Source organism: Galeopterus variegatus, unplaced genomic scaffold, assembly GCF_000696425.1.
Source record: "Galeopterus variegatus unplaced genomic scaffold, G_variegatus-3.0.2 Scaffold7597, whole genome shotgun sequence".
Taxonomy (NCBI): Eukaryota; Metazoa; Chordata; class Mammalia; order Dermoptera; family Cynocephalidae; genus Galeopterus; species Galeopterus variegatus.
The window spans coordinates 38,850-57,236 of NW_007733708.1; the positions used below are offsets into that span (position 1 = coordinate 38,850).

Consider the following 18,387-nt stretch of genomic DNA (forward strand, 5'->3'; position numbering starts at 1 on the left):
ACATTTCACTAAAATATTACTAATTTAAAAGCTATGTTTTTTTTTTTCCCTTTTTGTCTTTTTTCGTGACCGGCTACGGGATCGCAACCCTCAGTGTTGCTCCCGCACCTTGCTCAGCCAGTGAGCGGCCGGTCTGTATGTGGGATCCGACCCCTCGGCGGGAGTGCCGCCGCGCTTCCCAAGCGGCGCACTGTAGCAGTGTGCCACCGGGCCGGCCCCCTGCTGTTGCTTTTTTTAAATGTATGTATATACAGGTATTATATTCAACACTACACAGATAAGCACCCCACAGAAATGTACAATCAATTATGTTTCAATAAAAAGGAAAGCACTAATAAAATAGAAAAAATGTGTGTATATACAGGTATTAAAATGTGTGCATATACAGGTATTGATATTCAACACTTCACAGATACATACAATCATGTTTCAATTAAAAACACTAGGGGCCGGCCCGGTGGCACACTGCTACAGTGCGCCGCTTGGGAAGCGCGGCGGCACTCCCGCCGAGGGTTCGGATCCCACATACAGACCGGCCGCTCACTGGCTGAGCGAGGTGCGGGAGCAACACTGAGGGTTGCGATCCCGTTGCCGGTCACGAAAAAAGACAAAAAGAAAAAAAAAAAAAAAAACACTAATAAAATAGCAAAAAATAAAAAGTGTGTGTATGTGTATATATATATATTATATATATGGTTTTTTTCTTGGTTATAAAATGATTGTCTATTTTAGAAAACTAAAAATACAGAAAATATGAATAAAATAATTAACAAATTTCACCCAGAGATAATTACTGTTAACATTTGGTATATGTCTTTAAGTCCTGATGCTTTTTTGAACAATCTTCTATTCTGCAGGACCTTTCCTTATCTAACTGTGTTAATTCCTAAAAATAACTGGGAATTGAGAACTAGAATAGAGACTCAACAGTACCAGGTCGTAAATGAACTAATATGCATGCTATTTTAGCCTGTAAAATGGGCTGGAACTCACATGGGCTGTGAGTTTTTCTGGAACATCCAGATTGGTTTTCCTCTCTTGTTATAGTGGCTTATTACATGTGAATCATATCAGTAACATGCTAATCTTGTAATTTCCTGATTCTCAATAAAAAGACATTTTATTGATTGAATGGTCAACAGTTCAAGGTCTAAGGCAATAATTATTAGCAAGCAGTATAAATATTCCAGACTATCCAGTGATACCTTTAACCAGTATCACACCTCTCTTTTCTGGAATTCCTTTATAGCGGTCATTATCAGGTAATAATTAACAACAAATTATACCAGTCTAATTTCTTTGAATCATTATATCTTACCTGACGAATCCAGATCCAACAAGCACCCCAGCAATGCTCAGCAGAGCCACTACACTGTTAACTAAGTTTGGATTTTGGATGATACCAAGTAGCACAAGAGTTAGAAATTCACCAATTAAATGGGGGGCCAAGAGAGCAGCAGAGAAGTATCCAAATCTGGCAGGCTCAGGATATAAGCCCAGAGTCCTAGAAAAACATAAAGTCTTTAGTTTCCTCCCCAAGGCTTATCATTTAAGAAAAATACCACACTTGCCTTCTATGAATAAACCCTTGGTGGTTAGTGGGTGGAAGGAGTTTGCAGGGCACCCAAACCCTGTTGAGAACAGAGGTTTTGGGGACAGAGCCAACATCTGAGGACATTTATTACCACAAATTGTTTCTGTTGGCTCTAACTCAATGTGAGCCGCTTTTTCCCTTTTACAGCTCTTTGGGCTCTCGAAGGAAAGTATTAAATTACTTAGACAAGTCACAAGTAACTGCAATAAGTAGGGTGTTGAACTGTCCAGGCTTCTTCATAAATAACCATGTTCTGCCCAGCTAGCACCATCCCTACCCTAGCCTAGGGGCTCACCTAACCTGCTTCTCAACATCTCCTTCCCTGTTGTACGGGATGATATGGTATTATCATCCCACCTGTGGGATTACTACCAACAGGAAACCCTCAGTGCTTTCATCCCCAATCAGATTAGCCCTCCGCGGGCCCACTCCATTCCATTCCTGTCTTTCGTTCTACCGACCCCTTCCATTGATTTGACCCTCATTTTCTGTAAACAAACTGAGCATGCCCCTTTCCTCTTACATTCCTTTCACTAAATTACATTACCCTGGTGATAGCATTAGACATGGCCCCTCTTTATTCCATTTGTAGAGTAAGGAAAAGAAGTTGGCATGTCTTATACCCACCCCACCCTACCACTCTTCAAAGCCATGCACCTTTCCTCCTGGGCAAATCACGAAGTTTCCTTATTCTATTAATTCCCTTCCCCATTGTAGCCTTTTGTGACTTTTAAAATATTCTCTCACCTTTGATGATTTTACAGCATCTGAACCAGGATCATTCTTTCCACTCCTATCCACTATCATTTTCCTTAAGGTCTTTAAGCTTCTCGGTGAGCCATCAACATCAGTGTATCCTAATTAGCTAATCTCAATTCCAGAGGCTCCATCTACCTAATCTTGATCACTCAAGACTTAGATAATACTTAGACTTGAATTTAGATAAGACTAAATACTGGACTTAGATAATACTCAAAACTGTTCCACTTCCAAGATTTCACAGTGTCCAGGATGGCCTCAAACTCAGGGTCTGGCTCCTCTTCCAGGGAGACATGGCCATCCCTGTTCAGACCCACAGTGTCCAGGACACTTCCAAGATTTCAGATTCTGAACACTGCTCCTGTCTGATCGTGGCCTGTCTCCCATTTCCCCAATGCCTCACTGCCTCAGATCCTTACCCCCTTCTGTCATTCTTTGCCTTATCGATCCCCACCTCTGGGGACCCTGCTCTGCCACTTAAGCAATTGAAGGTGTGTTGAACATGGCATATTGCTGTACCGATCAGATCCACTCTGCCACTTTGCCTCAGCTGACCCCTAAGGTTTCCTCATTGCATCTTGGGTTCGAATGGCATGTCTCATCATGGCTGATAGAAACCTCTATATTAAATTAGCCCCGCTCCCCAATTTTAATCTCTCTCCCCAGTGCTTGGCAGATGAATTCACCTCTCATTTTATGAATTTTTTGCTGTCTTTATCTTCTCTTTCATTCTCTCTCTTTCCCCTCTTTGCCAAGTGTGACCCTATCTACCTGCATCCTTGATCCCATGTTATTCTGATTCCTCTGACCCTACCTTGGTTTACTCTGGAAACTTGATCTGTGACTTATCCAAATTTTGGCTGTATTTTCATCTTCTCTCAATCTAATGTTTTTTGATGGTGTTATTTACCACATCCTAACACAACCATTCTTTGAGCCTGACAGTTATTTAGGCAACTGCTTGCTCATCATCCTACCATACACTGCCAAGCTTCTCCAACAGCACCTGCTGCCTTGTGAGCCTGCTTGCACCCCCACCACTCCACAGAAGCTCTTTTGTGGAAGATTGCAATGACCCCTCATCATGGCCTCACCTCCTTAACCTCCACAGTACTGAACGGGTTTACGAACCTCCTCGAAACTCTCGCCTCCTCATCTTCGTCGATGCTGCCCAACCCTGCTTCTCCTTTACCTCCCTGACCACCCCATGCCTTCTCCCTTGGCTTGCTGTCCTCTTCCCAGCCTCTGAATGTGCCCGTCTAAAGGTTTTACACTCAGACTGCCTCCTCCCTGCACCTGGGCCCCACATGCCCCTGGGTCCCAGCTCTTCAGAGCCCTCTTCTTAGCCGAGGCCCTGTGGTGAATGTGGGACATGCTGTTCCCTGGCATATGTAGACTTGCAGCTTGCTCTTAGGTCCCAAGCAGCCTGCAATTGGATTATTTTATTTATAATAAATTTCCTCAAAGACAGGCATTGTACTCGACATTGGTGAGCAAAATGTAGATCCTCCAGAACAGAGAACATGGAGTAGTTCATCCCAGAGCTCTCTCTCCCCGAGTCCCACTGGCCCTCCCTGAGTCATGCGGGCCTGGCTCCCGGTGAACTGAATGCCCCTGAGCACCCTTACCAGTAGCTCACACTGCTGAAGAGCACAATGGCAATGATGCTGAAGGGGAGGATGTGCAGCATATAGGCCAGCAGCATCTGCCACTTCTGGTACAGGCCGTCTTGACTCTCCTGGTCACTGACAGCTCGCAGCACAGGAACTGGGTATGGAAGGCAGGTTTCAGAACAGCTGGCACCACACAGCTGAGGGAGGGAGAGCTAGCTCAAGCTGAACTTGAGCTCTGTCAGGGCTGGATGGTGAGGACCAGCTGGGTGTGGAAGGAGGGAACCTGCCATCCGTAGGGCAATAAATACTCCCCACCCCAGAAATCTACACTCTACCTAAATTGCAATACAGCTGCAAAAGATAAAATGTGTTTCCTTCTCTCTAAAGTTGGGGGGTTGTCACCAATTCAAGAAAAGCACATCCAAAAGGGGCATGAATGAGTGATTCAAAGCCCTCTGTCCTCTGTGTGTGCAGGATCAGGGCCCCTGCAGCAGCCTGCATTTGGCATTGCTCTCAGGGGAGAATCTGGTAGATGCAGAGACTTTTCACTCCCCTCACATCCATCTCAAGGCCCTCCTTGGCAGAAGCATTGTCCTTCCCTCTATTCTCTGAACTTAGTGCTACATTTTGGGAATCCCATTGATAACCATTTTCCTGTATCAACTGTAACATGAGGCAACTAGATGTTGCTTCTGGAGTCCCATGGAGTTTGAAAATAAGGTGCTGGTTGTCCTAAAACAGGCTCCAAAAAGAAACCAGTGTTGCGAAGTTGGCCTGGTGGCTGGGGCCCCATCAGTTGTGCATTTTAATGGTCAAGATGAGATACCAGGAATGATCTTTGGAAAAACTCTTCCCAAACTCTACCCCACCAGCATCTCATAACTTTGTGTTTCCCTGGACCCTGAGACTCTCAGACAGATCCACCTCTAATTCACATTCAGGTGTTAGTAACTCAATAGTTACCTTTCCCCAGAGAGAATCTCAGGACAGGGCCAGGTTTAGCTCAGAGAAATACTTACAATGGTGGCCTTTTGCAAGGTGGCAGCTGGAGAAGGGAGATATTGAGGGAGAAAGGATTGCACCTCTTGCACGTGGGCACTTACAGAGAGTCACAGCATTGAGCATGCCTGTGTACGGGGTGGCGCCCACAAACTGGTACAGGATACCAACGCGGTCCTGGACGGCACCCGTCAGCACATCGTTCTGGACCCGTAGGAGGAAGAAAATGATGAACAGACCCATGATCAGATTCTGAACGAGACGCATAATCACTGCCAGCTTCTCTCTCAGTGAGTTTTTCATCACTCTCCTGAAAACCAAACACCCCTATTTTAATTCCTTTTCTTTTATTATCAGCGGATGTCTAAAGACTAAAACGGGCCTTACATCTGTGCAGCTCTTACCTCAAGAGAACACCCAGTTTAGAGAGAGCTCCAGGAGATTCTTTGGTTTTGAAGGGAACCATTGGCAATGTTTTGAGGTGTTTTGTTCTTTCAATATTCTCCAAAGTTTTGTGGCAAATTGCTGATTCTTTGTAGGCAGATTCAATCATCTGGACTCTCTGGTAGGTTTTTATTTCCCGTTCTTTGCTTTGGGTATCCACTGATGTCAGATCCACTAAAAATTTTTCCCGAAAGATATGACCCATGTGTTTTTTAATGCACATATGTATATAATGGATAATATATGTTCATCATTAATTCAGTAGTACTACCCATAATACCTCATTCCATCAGAATAAAACCTGTTGTTAATGTGCACCTATAAAATCAGATTTTTTTTTTTTGGCAGCTGGCCAATATGGGGATCCTAACCTTTGACCTTGGTGTTATCAGCACCATGCTCTAATCAAGTGAGCTAGTCAGCCAGCCCCAAATCAGAATATTTTAAAGCTACCTGCCAAGACCATGAAGATCCCACTGAGACAGTCTGGAAGAACTCAAAACTCAGCTACTTTTTCTCTCGAAAAGTAAAAGTGCACCAATTTGTTTGAGAGCAATCCCCCACCTCATTCTGGTAGGTCATCTATGGCAAGTTAGTTGACCCAGCCACATTAATTCCCTGAAAAGTCAAAAACACCAAAACAAAAGCAAAAATAAAACCCACTAGGGCTTGTGTCATCTAGGCAGAAAACTGAGATGAGAAAATTTAAAAAACATTTATGATGGGAAATGTGAAAAAAAGAACTTACTATAGAAGTCAAAAGGGTTTGAATGTTCAGGACAAGGGTAACCACAGTCACTAAAGAAATCAAGCAATTCCACTGGTGTGCCGCAGAAAACCAGCTCTCCGAAGCTGAGGATGGCGATTTTGTCAAAGAGCTGATCAGACAACAGATGGTGTTAGTGTGTGATCCAGTCACCATGCCCCTATGCGAAACACATTTCCAAGCAGCCGGTCCCTTGATTACCTATACCACGTGTCAGTGTTCTTAATGCGTCCATTGGAGACGCTCAAAGTGCAGTCCTATATTTGTCGGCCTGGGCTAGCACTGCAGATCCCGAGCCCCAGCATCACATCTGGCGTAGAGGAGAACTAGGGACTTGGCTTAAGTCCCAGCCATGCCAGCGAGTGACTATGGCCAAGCAAGCTCGGGTGGTTTTTTGTTTTTGTTTTAAATCTCAGATCCTCATCTATAAAAAGATAATAATAGCTAACTAAAAGGATACTGGGAGAATAAAGTGAGATTTTTTTTTTTCCTTTTTGTCTTTTTTCGTGTCCGGCAACGGACCGCAACCCTCAGTGTCGCGCCCGTACCGGACCGGGACCGGCAACGGGATCGCAACCCTCGGTGCTGCGCCCGCCCCTCGCTCAGCCAGTGAGCGGGAACTGGTCTGTATGTGGGATCCGAACCCTCGGCGGGAGCACCGCTGCGCTCCCAAGCGGCGCACTGTAGCAGTGCGCAACCAGGCCAGCCCTAAAGTGAGATTTTTTGAAAGAAATCTGTGTGACTTAGTGAAAAAACACAGCCTTTGAAGCCAACTCAACCCTGAATGCCAATTCCAGCTTCTTAGTGACTGTGATATTGGCTCACTGTTGAATCATTTCCAAGTTTCACTCTTTCCCTCTGTAAGGTGGATATACTGACACTGACCTCATAGGATTGTTGTGAAGATTAAATAGGCCAGTGTATAGAACATTTGGTACACGGTAGGTGCTGAAAGAAATGAGTGTCCATCCGTTGCCCTCCCATATCAGGAGCTGTCAGCTCCAATTGCTTTAGTGCTAATCTTTTCCCTGCCCCCATGATTCCCAGCTCAACACACCACATACTCACACTCAACCAGCTGAGCAGAACAAAAGATGCCCCCCATTACCTGAAAGAGCTCAGAGCGGGGCTGGTGGATGGTGAGGATCACAATGCGGTTCCTGCGGGCCAGCTGTGCTAGGAGGACGATGATATGGTTCGCAGTCATGCAGTCCAGGCCTGTGGTCGGCTCATCAAGCAGCATGACCTCTGCCAGCAAAGAGGGGTCAGACTTCCCAGCAGCTGCAGAACCCAGACTCCATGCATAAACTCAGAGTTTTGAACAATCCCTTATTGAACTGGCCTGCCCCATCCAAATAGGGAGGGTGAGAAGTAGCCACATGCAAACTGGCTTCCAGCCTGAGCCCAGGAGAAAGGCCCAAACCTGGGAGGGCCAAATGCCCAGCTCCAGAGCACATTTGGCCCTTAATCCTCAAAGGGCCAGGAGAGCAACCAAATCAGACCTCTAACAGGGTTCTATGGACTATTTGGGCTCTGTCCAGGGAAACCTGATGGGGAACAAGTGCTGGCACCAAGTTGTTTTGAAAAAGCTCAGAGGAGGCTGTTTAAAACAACATGACCCCATTTCATGTCTGCAGACTCTCCAACACAATCAGAGCCTTTGTCTTGAAAAAAATTCTGACCCAAGAAACAAGGTCAAAGATGGGGCAGGCATTTGAGTTATTTAGACGGTTTAACTGTAGCTTGTTTCTACCCCAAAAGTGACAAGGACTCTCAAGAGCCTCCCTCTTATTTGCCTTCCAGTGACCAAGCACCATCTGAAGAATAGGCAGTCTTGTTCTACTGCAGTGTAAAGAAAGAATCCAGATGCAGTATCTCCTCTCCCAGGTGCATATAGGTGGTGAGGTTTCCCCAGGTGGTGGGGGAGATGACCAACCAGGCCGGGGAAGGCAGGGGACTGGCTACTCCATCTTGATAGATCCTTCCCCACAGCATATACACTTTTGAGTGTATCACTCAGATTCCTACTTTAATTCCTGCCGTTTCATAAATAGATGTAGTCATACCAAAACTCACTAGCTTTCCCCAGCAAACACAGTGGTACTCCTCTGATAAAAAGTAGGGATGAGCAGGGCAGGGCGCTATATTCATGCAAGACCCTAATGGAACACATATGCAATGCTTCCAAGTCCAAGAGCTATTTTATACTTGGACGATGGAATAGCATCTGGAAATGAACTATACAGCATTTCCAATAAAACTGGGTCCCCAGCTTGTAAAACCTCAGTGATTTCAGTTCTGCATAAACCCCTTTCCAAATGGGGACTGTAAGAAAGGGTCTGAAGTATCTGCAGACACATGGGAGATGCCCAAGCAGCAGTATGGGGTCTCACTTACTGGGATTCTGGAGGAGCTGGGCTGCAATGGAGACCCTACGCCGCTCACCGCTGGAAATTCCTCCCAAATTGTAATTACCAATCAGTTGGTCTGCCACGTGGCTCAGACTCAGCTCTGCCATGACCGTTTCCACCTAGAGGAGACACAAAGTCCAGGAAGCCTGGGTGTTATGGTGGCTACAACTGCAGTTCATGGGCTGGGGACGGCATGCAAGAGGCAACACTCCTCCCTAGAATGTACTCCCTGGAAAGGGCCACTTTCAGACATGCCACACACTGGGGAAGCCTGTTATAATATAGTCCAATTTAGTTTAAATTATGATTTAAACATAAATATAATACACGTGTCAGATTTAAATAAATAATATAAACCTTTTTTTAAACCCCTAGAGCAACAACAACTGCTTAATCTTGAGTTAGTGAAATTCACCAGGAAACAATGGATATTTCATTGAACTCCTATTCTCAGATGCCACAGTCAGTCCAGCCTGTCCAGAAAAATCCCCCAAAGACATAGTTACAATCTAGCTTATTTTTCTAAGTGTTTGAGTTTTGGAACTTTATTTTAATAAATGCTTTGTATATTTAAAAAAATTTAATTTGATTCAAACTAAACTTGTTTTGCCCTTTGTAACCCAAATACACCCTGGAGTCCCATATGATCCAATATAACTGTGGTTTTGCATCAAAGAACTATAAACCAGCTATCAAAAGTAATTAAAAGTAGGCTGGCTGGTTAGCTCACTTCGACAGCATGGTGTTGATAATATTAGGTCAATGGTTCAGATCCCCATACAGGCCAGCCATCAAAAAAAAGTAATTAAAAATAATTCCAATCTTTACTTGAATATCATTAAGGACTTTAAAGGGGACCAATTTATAACCCACAGCTATACTTCTTAAAATTCTCTTTCCTCCAATTTTCATCACTACTTAAACCCTGCAGCTCCCTGGAGCCCCTCTCTTTTCTCCTCGTTCTCAATTCCCCTATAGCAACAACTACTAACAAAACCATTTACTGACATTCTAATCAAGAAGGTTGGCCTTTTTCTTCCCTCTCTCTCTTTCCTTCTTCCACTCTCTTCAGAGACCTGTTCAAAAATCTCCATTTCTAGTCCTCCCCTTACTGATTACCCCATCTGCATAAAACCCTGGGGTAAAGCAGACAGAAAGGGACTGAGAATACTTACATGGCCATGAGTTTTGTTCCCTTATACCCCTACTGAGGTTGTATTACTTTTATAATTAAAAAGCAAAAACATTGCATTAAAAAACAACATCAAACTAGATTGGAATAAAAGGGGATGATTTATGGAACAAAATGCCAGAAGAGACAGAGGGTGGGATCAACAACACAGATGAAGCTTTAGCCAAAAGAAGGGACACATCTGAAATAGACAAGAAGGAATAATGGGAAAGTAAAATCATATGCTATGTTCTGGTAGAAAGAAAGGTCTCCTCTGCCATCAGAGTAGAAGGATTCTAGAATTGAGCTTTGCTTTGCTTTGGTTGGATTTATGCCCTCACCAGCCAAGGCAGATTTCTGAGCCTCCTTTTACCTTTCTACAACATCAAGAAAGGAGTAAGCTTGCCCATCTGGCTCAGAAAGGATGGGCAGAGAAGACATTTACTTAATTCATTTCACCCCAGCAGGAAGACTCGCCCATACTTTGCAATCACCATTGGCAATGGACTTCACAGTCTTTGAAGGGACCATCGGGATCATCAAGTCCAACTCTCTCTATGCTCTGTGCTTTCACATACCTGATTTATTCATCACATCCACTCCAGGAGAGATGCATTATTATTCTATTTATTATAGAGGAGAGAACAGATTCTCAGAGAGGTCCATAACCTGTCCAAGGTCCTGCCATTGGCAAATGGCAGAGCCGGGATTGAGAGTGGGACCATCTGGGCTCTCTCAGGTGGTCCACAAAGACAAGGTTTAGCTGATAGCCCACAGCCACAACCTGCTCATGTCAGCCACACTTTATTTTCAAGTTCCTCCAGGGACAGAAGCAGATCTGCCGTGCTGTCTCCTCTGTTATTACCAGCACTTCCTTCTCACTAATTGACTTCATCAGGATTTTAAACCCTGTGGACGGGATTTGCTCAGAAAGGACTCTGAAGCAGGGAGAACCCTGTGCTATCAGCCTTTGCAGGACATCTATGGGCTGCCCATGCCAGGGAGAGGGACCATTCACTAGAGGGGCAGATTTGCCGTCAGTCAATTTCAAGGAACCGGTGAATTTTCTGAATATTTATGCAAATATGTCCATTTCCTGGGTTAGGGCTCCAGTGCTGTTCTCAGATTCTCTCAACGGGATGTGTGGTGTAAATGGATCACTAACTCAGAAGAATGTGTTCATGAATTCATTCCTCCCACCCAATACCAATGGGGTTTTCTCCTAGTCATTTTAGAAGAGAAATACTAAGGCAAGCAGAGAGAAAGCCTGCAGAGGGGCTGTGTGTGCTGGCTCCTCACCCGCCCCTCATTGTCAGGGCCACCAAGCCACGTGAACATGCCTGTGCACATCGAGCCTCCCATGGGCTGAACTCTGACATCCATTTCTCAGACTATAAAGGGGATCAGGGAGGCATGGTAGGGCTGGAGGGTCTGGGTCCCCATCCCAGCTCTGCCATTCCTGGTTGTCTGATCTTAGTCTCCTGGGCTGTCAGTTTCTTGTTTTGCAAGGTGGAGATAATGCCTCCCTCATAGGGTTCACGTCAGAGGAAATGAGATACTGTGTTTGCACAAGCCCTGCCTAATGTCAGCCAGACAAGAGAGCTCAGAGTACAGCCTAGTGAAACAGCAAGAACCTTGCACTTCCTTCTCGGTACTCTAAGGTAAGGCATCTTTCCCTGAGGCTGACTGATGGTCCTTGAGGGCAAGACCCCTGGCTAAGGCCCCTCCAGAGTGAAAGTTACATCCCAGAATTGCCCAGAATTCCCAAACAGAAGAATGCCGTTTATTCACCTACAGCACTACAACAAACAAGCCTGATGCCCAGAAAGCTGTGCATCTTTGAAGCTGGCACATCTGCCTGTCCCAGGCCTTCACAGTCTATGCAGAAATGAGGCAATGTTTCCAGGTGAGTTTCCAGTGGGTTTACCTGCAGCTACTTCCAAATTGGGTACATTAAAGAAACACATTGGAATCAAGAAAGAGTTGACAATTCAATAGTTTTTCTTCATTGACTTACTCTGGTTTGATGAGGCACATTCAAGATGCCTCAAAGCAAGCTGAGAGAAAAATCAGTGGGGAAATAATCATATCTGCTCAAGCACAGAGCTTGCAAAACAGCACTGTCCTACAGAAAGAACGCAAGCCAAATACAGAATTGAAATATTTTAGTAGCCATATGTTTACAAGTAAAAAAAAAACAGGTGAATTCATTTTAATAACATAATATTATTTACGGCCCAAATATTATCATTTCAGCCTGGAATCAGTATTTTTAAAAATTCTTAATGAGACGGGTTCACATTCTGTTTTTCCAGACTAAGTGTCTAAAATCCAGCTCGTATTTTACACTTTGCAAGCTCATGTCACTGTGGACTAGGCACTTGTCAAGTACTCAAAAGGCACATGTGACAAGTGCATGCCGTCTTGGATAGCCCTAGAGTGAGGGGTGAAGAGCCAAGCGGAGGCAAGAGAAGAGGGGTGCAAAGCCACCCCGGCGTGACGAGTGTCTCGGGTTTTGTCCCGCGTGCGCCCCACGCCACGCTGAGCACGGCGTCACCCACCTTCTTCTGGAGGTGGCCGGGGTATTCTGGGCGGATGGCCAGCAGCGCCGTGTAGTGCAGTGTCTCGCGCACCGTGAGGCTGCTCAGCAGCGTGTCGTTCTGCGGGAGAGGGAGCGTCAGCGTGGCCCGAGCCCCGCGCGGCCGGGCGGCAGGGTTGGGTGGGCGCCCACCTGCAAGACGTAGGAGAAGCAGTCCTGGAACTGCTCCCTGCGCAGCGCCTGGCCGTTGACACAGACCTCCCCGAGGAAGGTCCCCTTGTGCTGCAGCCTCCCGGACATGGCGTCTAGCAGCGTGGTTTTCCCCGAGCCTGGGGGGCGACAAGAGAAGGCCCTGGAGGAGTCCCCAGGGAGGACATTGGGGAACTTCCCGATACCTCTGTGGAGGCGTGACCCCGGGTTCCAGCCTTGGACCTCATGTGTCAAACTCCCTTGGCACCAATGAGAGTCTCCAGTTTGTCCCCTGAGAGGGGAACAAGCCATTTCTCTCATGCGGATCAGGACTGACAGTGCTTTGACTGCCTGCTTATTTGCTTTTTAAATTGTTTGGGGCTGAAAAAGAAAATACCTATAAGATCAGAATAAAAGAAAAGCCAGGGCTCTTGGAAACGTTTGGATCCTAGGACATCTGAATTTCTTTTTGTGCTCCTCTAGGATTGTCTGGCTGTACCTGAATGTAGGTGGAATTGCCTAGAGTCTTGCTAACAAAGTGTGGTCTGAGGACCAGCAGTATCAGCATCGCCTAAGAGCTTGTCAGAAATGCAGACTCTCAGGCCCCTCTGTGGACCTGCTGAGTCAGATTCTGCTTTTCTACAAGATCCCGGGGAAATTTGTGTGCAGACCAGAGTCTGAGAAGCAGACTTTTCTTTTGGGAAAACCAAGTTGGCCTCAGCCTGCACTGGCGTAACCCAGCTAGTTGGCCCTGAGAACATTTCCACAGAGGAGTTGCAGGGAATGAACTGCCTGGCGCTGGAGGTGACTGGAGGACAAGGTTTCCCCTGGTTTGCTTTTGTCTAGGGTTAGAGGTTAGCTGATGCCATTAGGATAAGAATCCAGCTGGCCCCTCAGTCATATTGGACATGAATCTCAACATGGGCCCGAGAGTAATGGAGGCAGAACAGACCACCCAAGACTGTGAAGAAGTTGGAATTAATAACAGAGGAAATAGGCAGGAGGTTCTGAGAAGATAGCAAGAGAATTCTACAGAAGATGTGATGGCTTGTGCAAAACCAAAAATAAGATCTTTCATTCAAATACTTTTAAAAAGCTGCTTGTTGCCCTGAGGGGTGCAGAGATGAGCTGGCTCTGGCAGCAGCTGTCTTCTCTAACCTGTGCCTGACGAAGCTCAGAATTAGCCCCAGCATGCCCAGGTAGAGGTCAGGGTGGAGAAGAAAGAGAACGTGATTATAAAGAATTGAAATGTGACTTCATCAAGGTGTCTTTCGAAACATGGCCTGTAATTCCCCAGTCATGATCCTAGGCTTTGGGTGTGGTTCTTCTAAGCAGAGCCCCCTGGCCTTCCACTTCTGGGATCCAATTTCCATTCTGACAGAAGCTCAAAATATCCTGCAGCCTAGATTCCAGTCCCACCACTTCATCAAAACTGGCCTCCCCGAGGGCATCAAGGCTACTTTCTGTTGCCAAATCCAGTGGCTACTTCTCTGTGCGCTGTGGACGGCTCCTCAGCAGCATTTGATACTGTTGCCTGCCCTTCTCTGTAAGTCTCTCTCCCTTGGCTTTGATGCCTCCACGGCCTCTTGGTTTACATCCTACCTGTGTGGCTGCTGCTTCCAGCCTCCTGTGGGTGATCACAGGGTTTTCTCCTGGGCCATCTGCTCTTCCCGTGTCACAAGTTCTCACAGTGAGTGCCAACTTGCTATAGAGCATGGAAAGTAGCCACCTTGGAAGTAGATTCTCCAGCCCCACCCAAGCCTTCAGATGGCCGTAGCCCCAGTGACATCTGGCTACCGCCTCATGAGAGACCCCAAGACAGAAGTGCACAACCAAATCACTTCCAGATGTCTGACCCATAGAAACCCTGAGAGATAATAAATGACGTTTTTGTTGTTTCAAGCCACTAAGTTTTTGACACATTTTTTAAATATAGAAATAACTGATTCAGGGTTTTTTCCCCGAATACGTGTCAAATATTTATTAACTCATTAATGAGGGAACAGCAGGATGACAAGGCTCATTTGAAAAAAGGATATGAGAAACGGAAAGGTATATAGTCAGTGGAGAAAAGGTTAGAATAAGATAGCAAAGTTGGATACAAAAACAGTTAATGCCCTCCAGGGTGATAAAACCATGACCTTTGGGGTTATCTTCTCTAGTAGGACAGAAATCATTTGAAACTAAATAATCTGCAAGGAAGCATCCAGCCCAGAGTCTTGGCATAATCGATAGCAAATAGTGAGCTAAAGAAGCTGGCCTTCCACTGGAGTGTCAGGTGGCCCTGGGTGTGCTTGCTTTAGACCACACTCTAGTGAGACTTTGAACATGTAAGTCATCTTTTGCCTTTCTAATAAAGATTTGATAGACACTTATCTGCTTGAGATAAGACACCAAGGAAATCATGTCACTTTTATGAAACACTATAAATACTAATAAATACTAATCTATGATGAATTCATAGATTAATTTTTTTCTCATTTATTCAACAAATATTTATTAAACACCTACTATATGGCCAACCCTATTCTAGGTGTTAAGGATACAGTAGGAGAAAGTCCCTGCCCTTGTGGAACTTGCATTCTACCATGGATTCATATTCAGTATGAAAGATAGACACTGTCACAAAATCATGATTAGGTGTATCATCAGAAACCAGTCCTCATCCCCAGATCAAGAGCCCCACCAACTGTCCTGCTGAGATGCACTCGAAGCATGACATTGGCCTGTGGGACATACTTCTGAGAAGGTGGCTTCAATTCCTTCTTGTCCTTAGAAGTGAGGAACTCTTCTGAGAAAGATGCTACACACCAATACTTTTATATTCTACATGAGGAATGCAACAGGTGACAGATTATTATAGGGATGGCTCAATTTTTTTTTCTTTTTAAAGGAGAACATTATATTTATCAAAAGGAAAATTGGAATGATCTTGGATGTTATGGCACATTTGTATAGTTAGAAATTGTTGGGCCAGCCCCGTGGAGCACTTGGCAGAGTGCGGCACTGGGAGCGCAGCGACGCTCCCACCGCGGGTTCGGATCCTATATAGGGATGGCCGGTGCACTCACTGGCTGAGCGTGGTGTGGGTGACACCAAGCCATGGGTTGCGATCCCCTTACCGGTCACAAAAAAAAAAAAAAAGAAATTGTTAAGAAATGGAAATAAGAACTGACAGGAAACGTCAGAAAAGTTTAGCAGATTTAGTTAGTGCTATGGTCTACATATTTATATCCCCTCCCTCCCAATTCATATGTTGAAATCCTCACCCCCAAGATGATGGTATTAGGAGGTGGTATTGGAAGGTGATTAGGTTATGGGGGGAAGCCCTCATGATTGGGATTAGTGCCCTTATAAAAGAGGCTTGAGAGAGACCCCTCACCCCTTTCACCATGTGAGGTTAGGGTGAGAAAATAGCTGTCTGGGAGAAAGCCGGCCCTCACCAGACACTGAATCTGCCAGCCCTTTGATCTTGGACTTCCCAGCCTCTAGAACTGTGAGAAATAATTGTTGTTTATATGCCACCCAGTCTATGTTATTGTGTTATGGCAGCCCCAATGGACTAAGACAGTCAGTGGATTCCTTTTGATTTAATCTTAACAACACTACCATTACCATACGATTGTGCACCTGCTGTAGCAGATGAGTGGTTATAGATTTAACTCCCTCAGTTCTGAAGAGGCTGACCATACCTAACTTTTATCATAGGCTTACATTCTCCATCTCCATTAAAGGGAATGTCAGTAAATGTCAACAATTTGCAAACAACAGCTCAAGGAAGAGACTTCTGAGAAGCCAATTTGTCAGAATATTTTAACCTTAAAATGTGCAACATGACACAGTGTAGTGGACACTGTGGTGTGCCACACAGATCCCCTCTTTAGGGCCAATGCACCCATGCACCCATCCACCTCTTACCACCACCACCACCCCACCCCCCAGCTGCTAGGAATGTCAGCTGCTGAGGACTCATACTGTGACCTCACCAGGGCATGGCTCTCAGAATAAAGAGCTTCCTCACTATAGGCCACACCTTCCCAGGGCCCGATGCTGGGACATAAAGACTGGCTGATGCTGGGACACAAAGACAAACACCAAATTCAGGCTCAAATGTAGTCACCCCTGGAATGGCATGGGGAATGGCACATAGATGGCCTCAGTACAATCTGTAATGTTTAATTCCTAAAAAAAAAGATCTGAAGCAAATACTATATAATGTTAAGATTTGATAAGTCCTGATGTTAACACATGAACATTTCTATGTTATTCTCCATTTTTGATTGTATGGCTGAAATAGATCATAATAAAAAGGGACCAATGAAATCAACTAGTGGGTCTAAATGGGCATTTTTGTTTATTGAATTCCTTTTCCTATCTATAAGCGGATAGGGGAAATTGTGTTTACTGAGCATCCCCATATGCCAGGCACCGTGCTGGGGCCTTTCCATACTTTGAAATATGAATTCTCTTACCTTTTGGGCAGGACTTTATACTCTTTCAAGAATCTTTCTAAAGATTTTACATTAACACCAGGTTCCATTCACAGTCAAACGTGCCATTAGATTTCATTCTAATATCAAACTGTGGCCTTTGTGCTACAAGTTAAACCTCTTTCTTCAATGTGGTGTTTAAATCAAGTCAAGGCCTTTTCAGATCCTCAGTGAGCACATAGATAAATCCTTCCCCAGCTTACCTGAGCTCCCTAAGATGCACATGATCTGCCCGCTCTCGATGTACAAGGAGATGTCTTTGAGGATCTGCCTGTTCCACCGCTGCTGGTAAGATCTGATGTCCCACCAGGGCCCGACGTGATTGCTTTAAAGGAAACCCCATGAAGGCAAAGGCAGCATGGCATCCCGGGAGGGGCCAGGCCCTGTCCCGCAGCACTGACCCCAGCTCTGCCCCACCCCAGTTGTCTCTGTGTTTCAGTCTCAATGGCCTCCCCTGCAGAACCTGGTGGGGGAGTGACCGAAGTGATCTGCCACCTAGGGAAAGGGCCTGCACAGCAGCTGCTCTGAATGTCGGGTTGCTGTCTGGCTGGGAGATGACAAACAGGACACTGTTCATTCCTTAGCTCGACCAGGCTTCATTACCCCTCATGTTCCCAGCACCCCTGTCCCCAAGCCCTGTATACCCACACAGGGCAGGCCCTGGATGTGGGGTGGGCAGCGGGAGGGGTAAGAGGCAGGGGCAGGAGCAGGTGCTGCTGCCTCGCTTTTCATGCCCAGGCCCTGCCCTGTGCAGAAGGAGGCGCCATTCACTGTTTCTCCTCATTTCCCAGTGGCAGCTCTTCACTTCACCCCTCTCCACCCCGATCCACTGAAGAGGGAGCCCAAAGCCCCCAGCATGCCCCCACTAGTGAGGAAAGGCAGCTGAGGGGTGCAAGCCCAGCTTCATGCTCCAAGCAGGGGAGAGAAGCTCAGAATCTGCCTTACCTGACGCTGTAGGAGGCATGGAGGACACCCAGGCTGTGCCGAGGCTCTGCAGCAGCTGCAGGAACTTCCTCTGGGGAGCTCTGGAAGCCTCTGTTTACTTTGAGTCCCCAGAACCCCCCAAAGGTGAAAGCCGAGAGGTCGCTACTCATAGTCAACAGGCAGCAAGACGGGCGAGTTGTCTGGTGGCCTGACCCTCCTTAGAGTGGCTTCAGCTGAGGAGCTGGGGGCAGACTGCCCCACCTGTTCCTTGCCTGGCCCTGAAATCCCTCGTGGGGCCCTCCCAGCAGCAGGACTGGAATCAGGCCACCAATGCCATTATCTGATGGACCTTTAGCCAGGGCGTCCTTATCTTGACAGTGGGTAGAATACATGGTGTTCGTAGGAGGGTTTCCAGAGAGGAACTCTGGGAGAGAGACTGGCACAGAGGAGGGCGAGGTTGCCCGGCCCTAGGAAGCAGAGAGAGGCCA

At 46.1% G+C, this 18,387-nt stretch overlaps 1 protein-coding gene across 1 annotated transcript in view; it reads right to left on the reverse strand.

Moving 5' to 3' along the window:
• Positions 1 to 18,166, reverse strand: part of ABCG5 (ATP-binding cassette, sub-family G (WHITE), member 5) — a 21,428-nt gene extending 3,262 nt beyond the window's left edge. Inside the window, exons 1-11 of the mRNA XM_008592106.1 lie at positions 17,921 to 18,166; positions 17,179 to 17,300; positions 12,489 to 12,625; positions 12,319 to 12,417; positions 8,573 to 8,705; positions 7,284 to 7,423; positions 6,158 to 6,287; positions 5,370 to 5,583; positions 5,070 to 5,275; positions 3,982 to 4,120; positions 1,319 to 1,504 (exon numbers count right to left, since the gene is read on the reverse strand). Of these exons, the coding sequence (XP_008590328.1) occupies positions 1,319 to 1,504; positions 3,982 to 4,120; positions 5,070 to 5,275; positions 5,370 to 5,583; positions 6,158 to 6,287; positions 7,284 to 7,423; positions 8,573 to 8,705; positions 12,319 to 12,417; positions 12,489 to 12,625; positions 17,179 to 17,300; positions 17,921 to 18,069 (1,655 nt within the window). The 5' untranslated portion in view covers positions 18,070 to 18,166. The remainder of the gene's footprint in view (positions 1 to 1,318; positions 1,505 to 3,981; positions 4,121 to 5,069; positions 5,276 to 5,369; positions 5,584 to 6,157; positions 6,288 to 7,283; positions 7,424 to 8,572; positions 8,706 to 12,318; positions 12,418 to 12,488; positions 12,626 to 17,178; positions 17,301 to 17,920) is intronic.
• Positions 18,167 to 18,387: the final 221 nt, after the last annotated feature.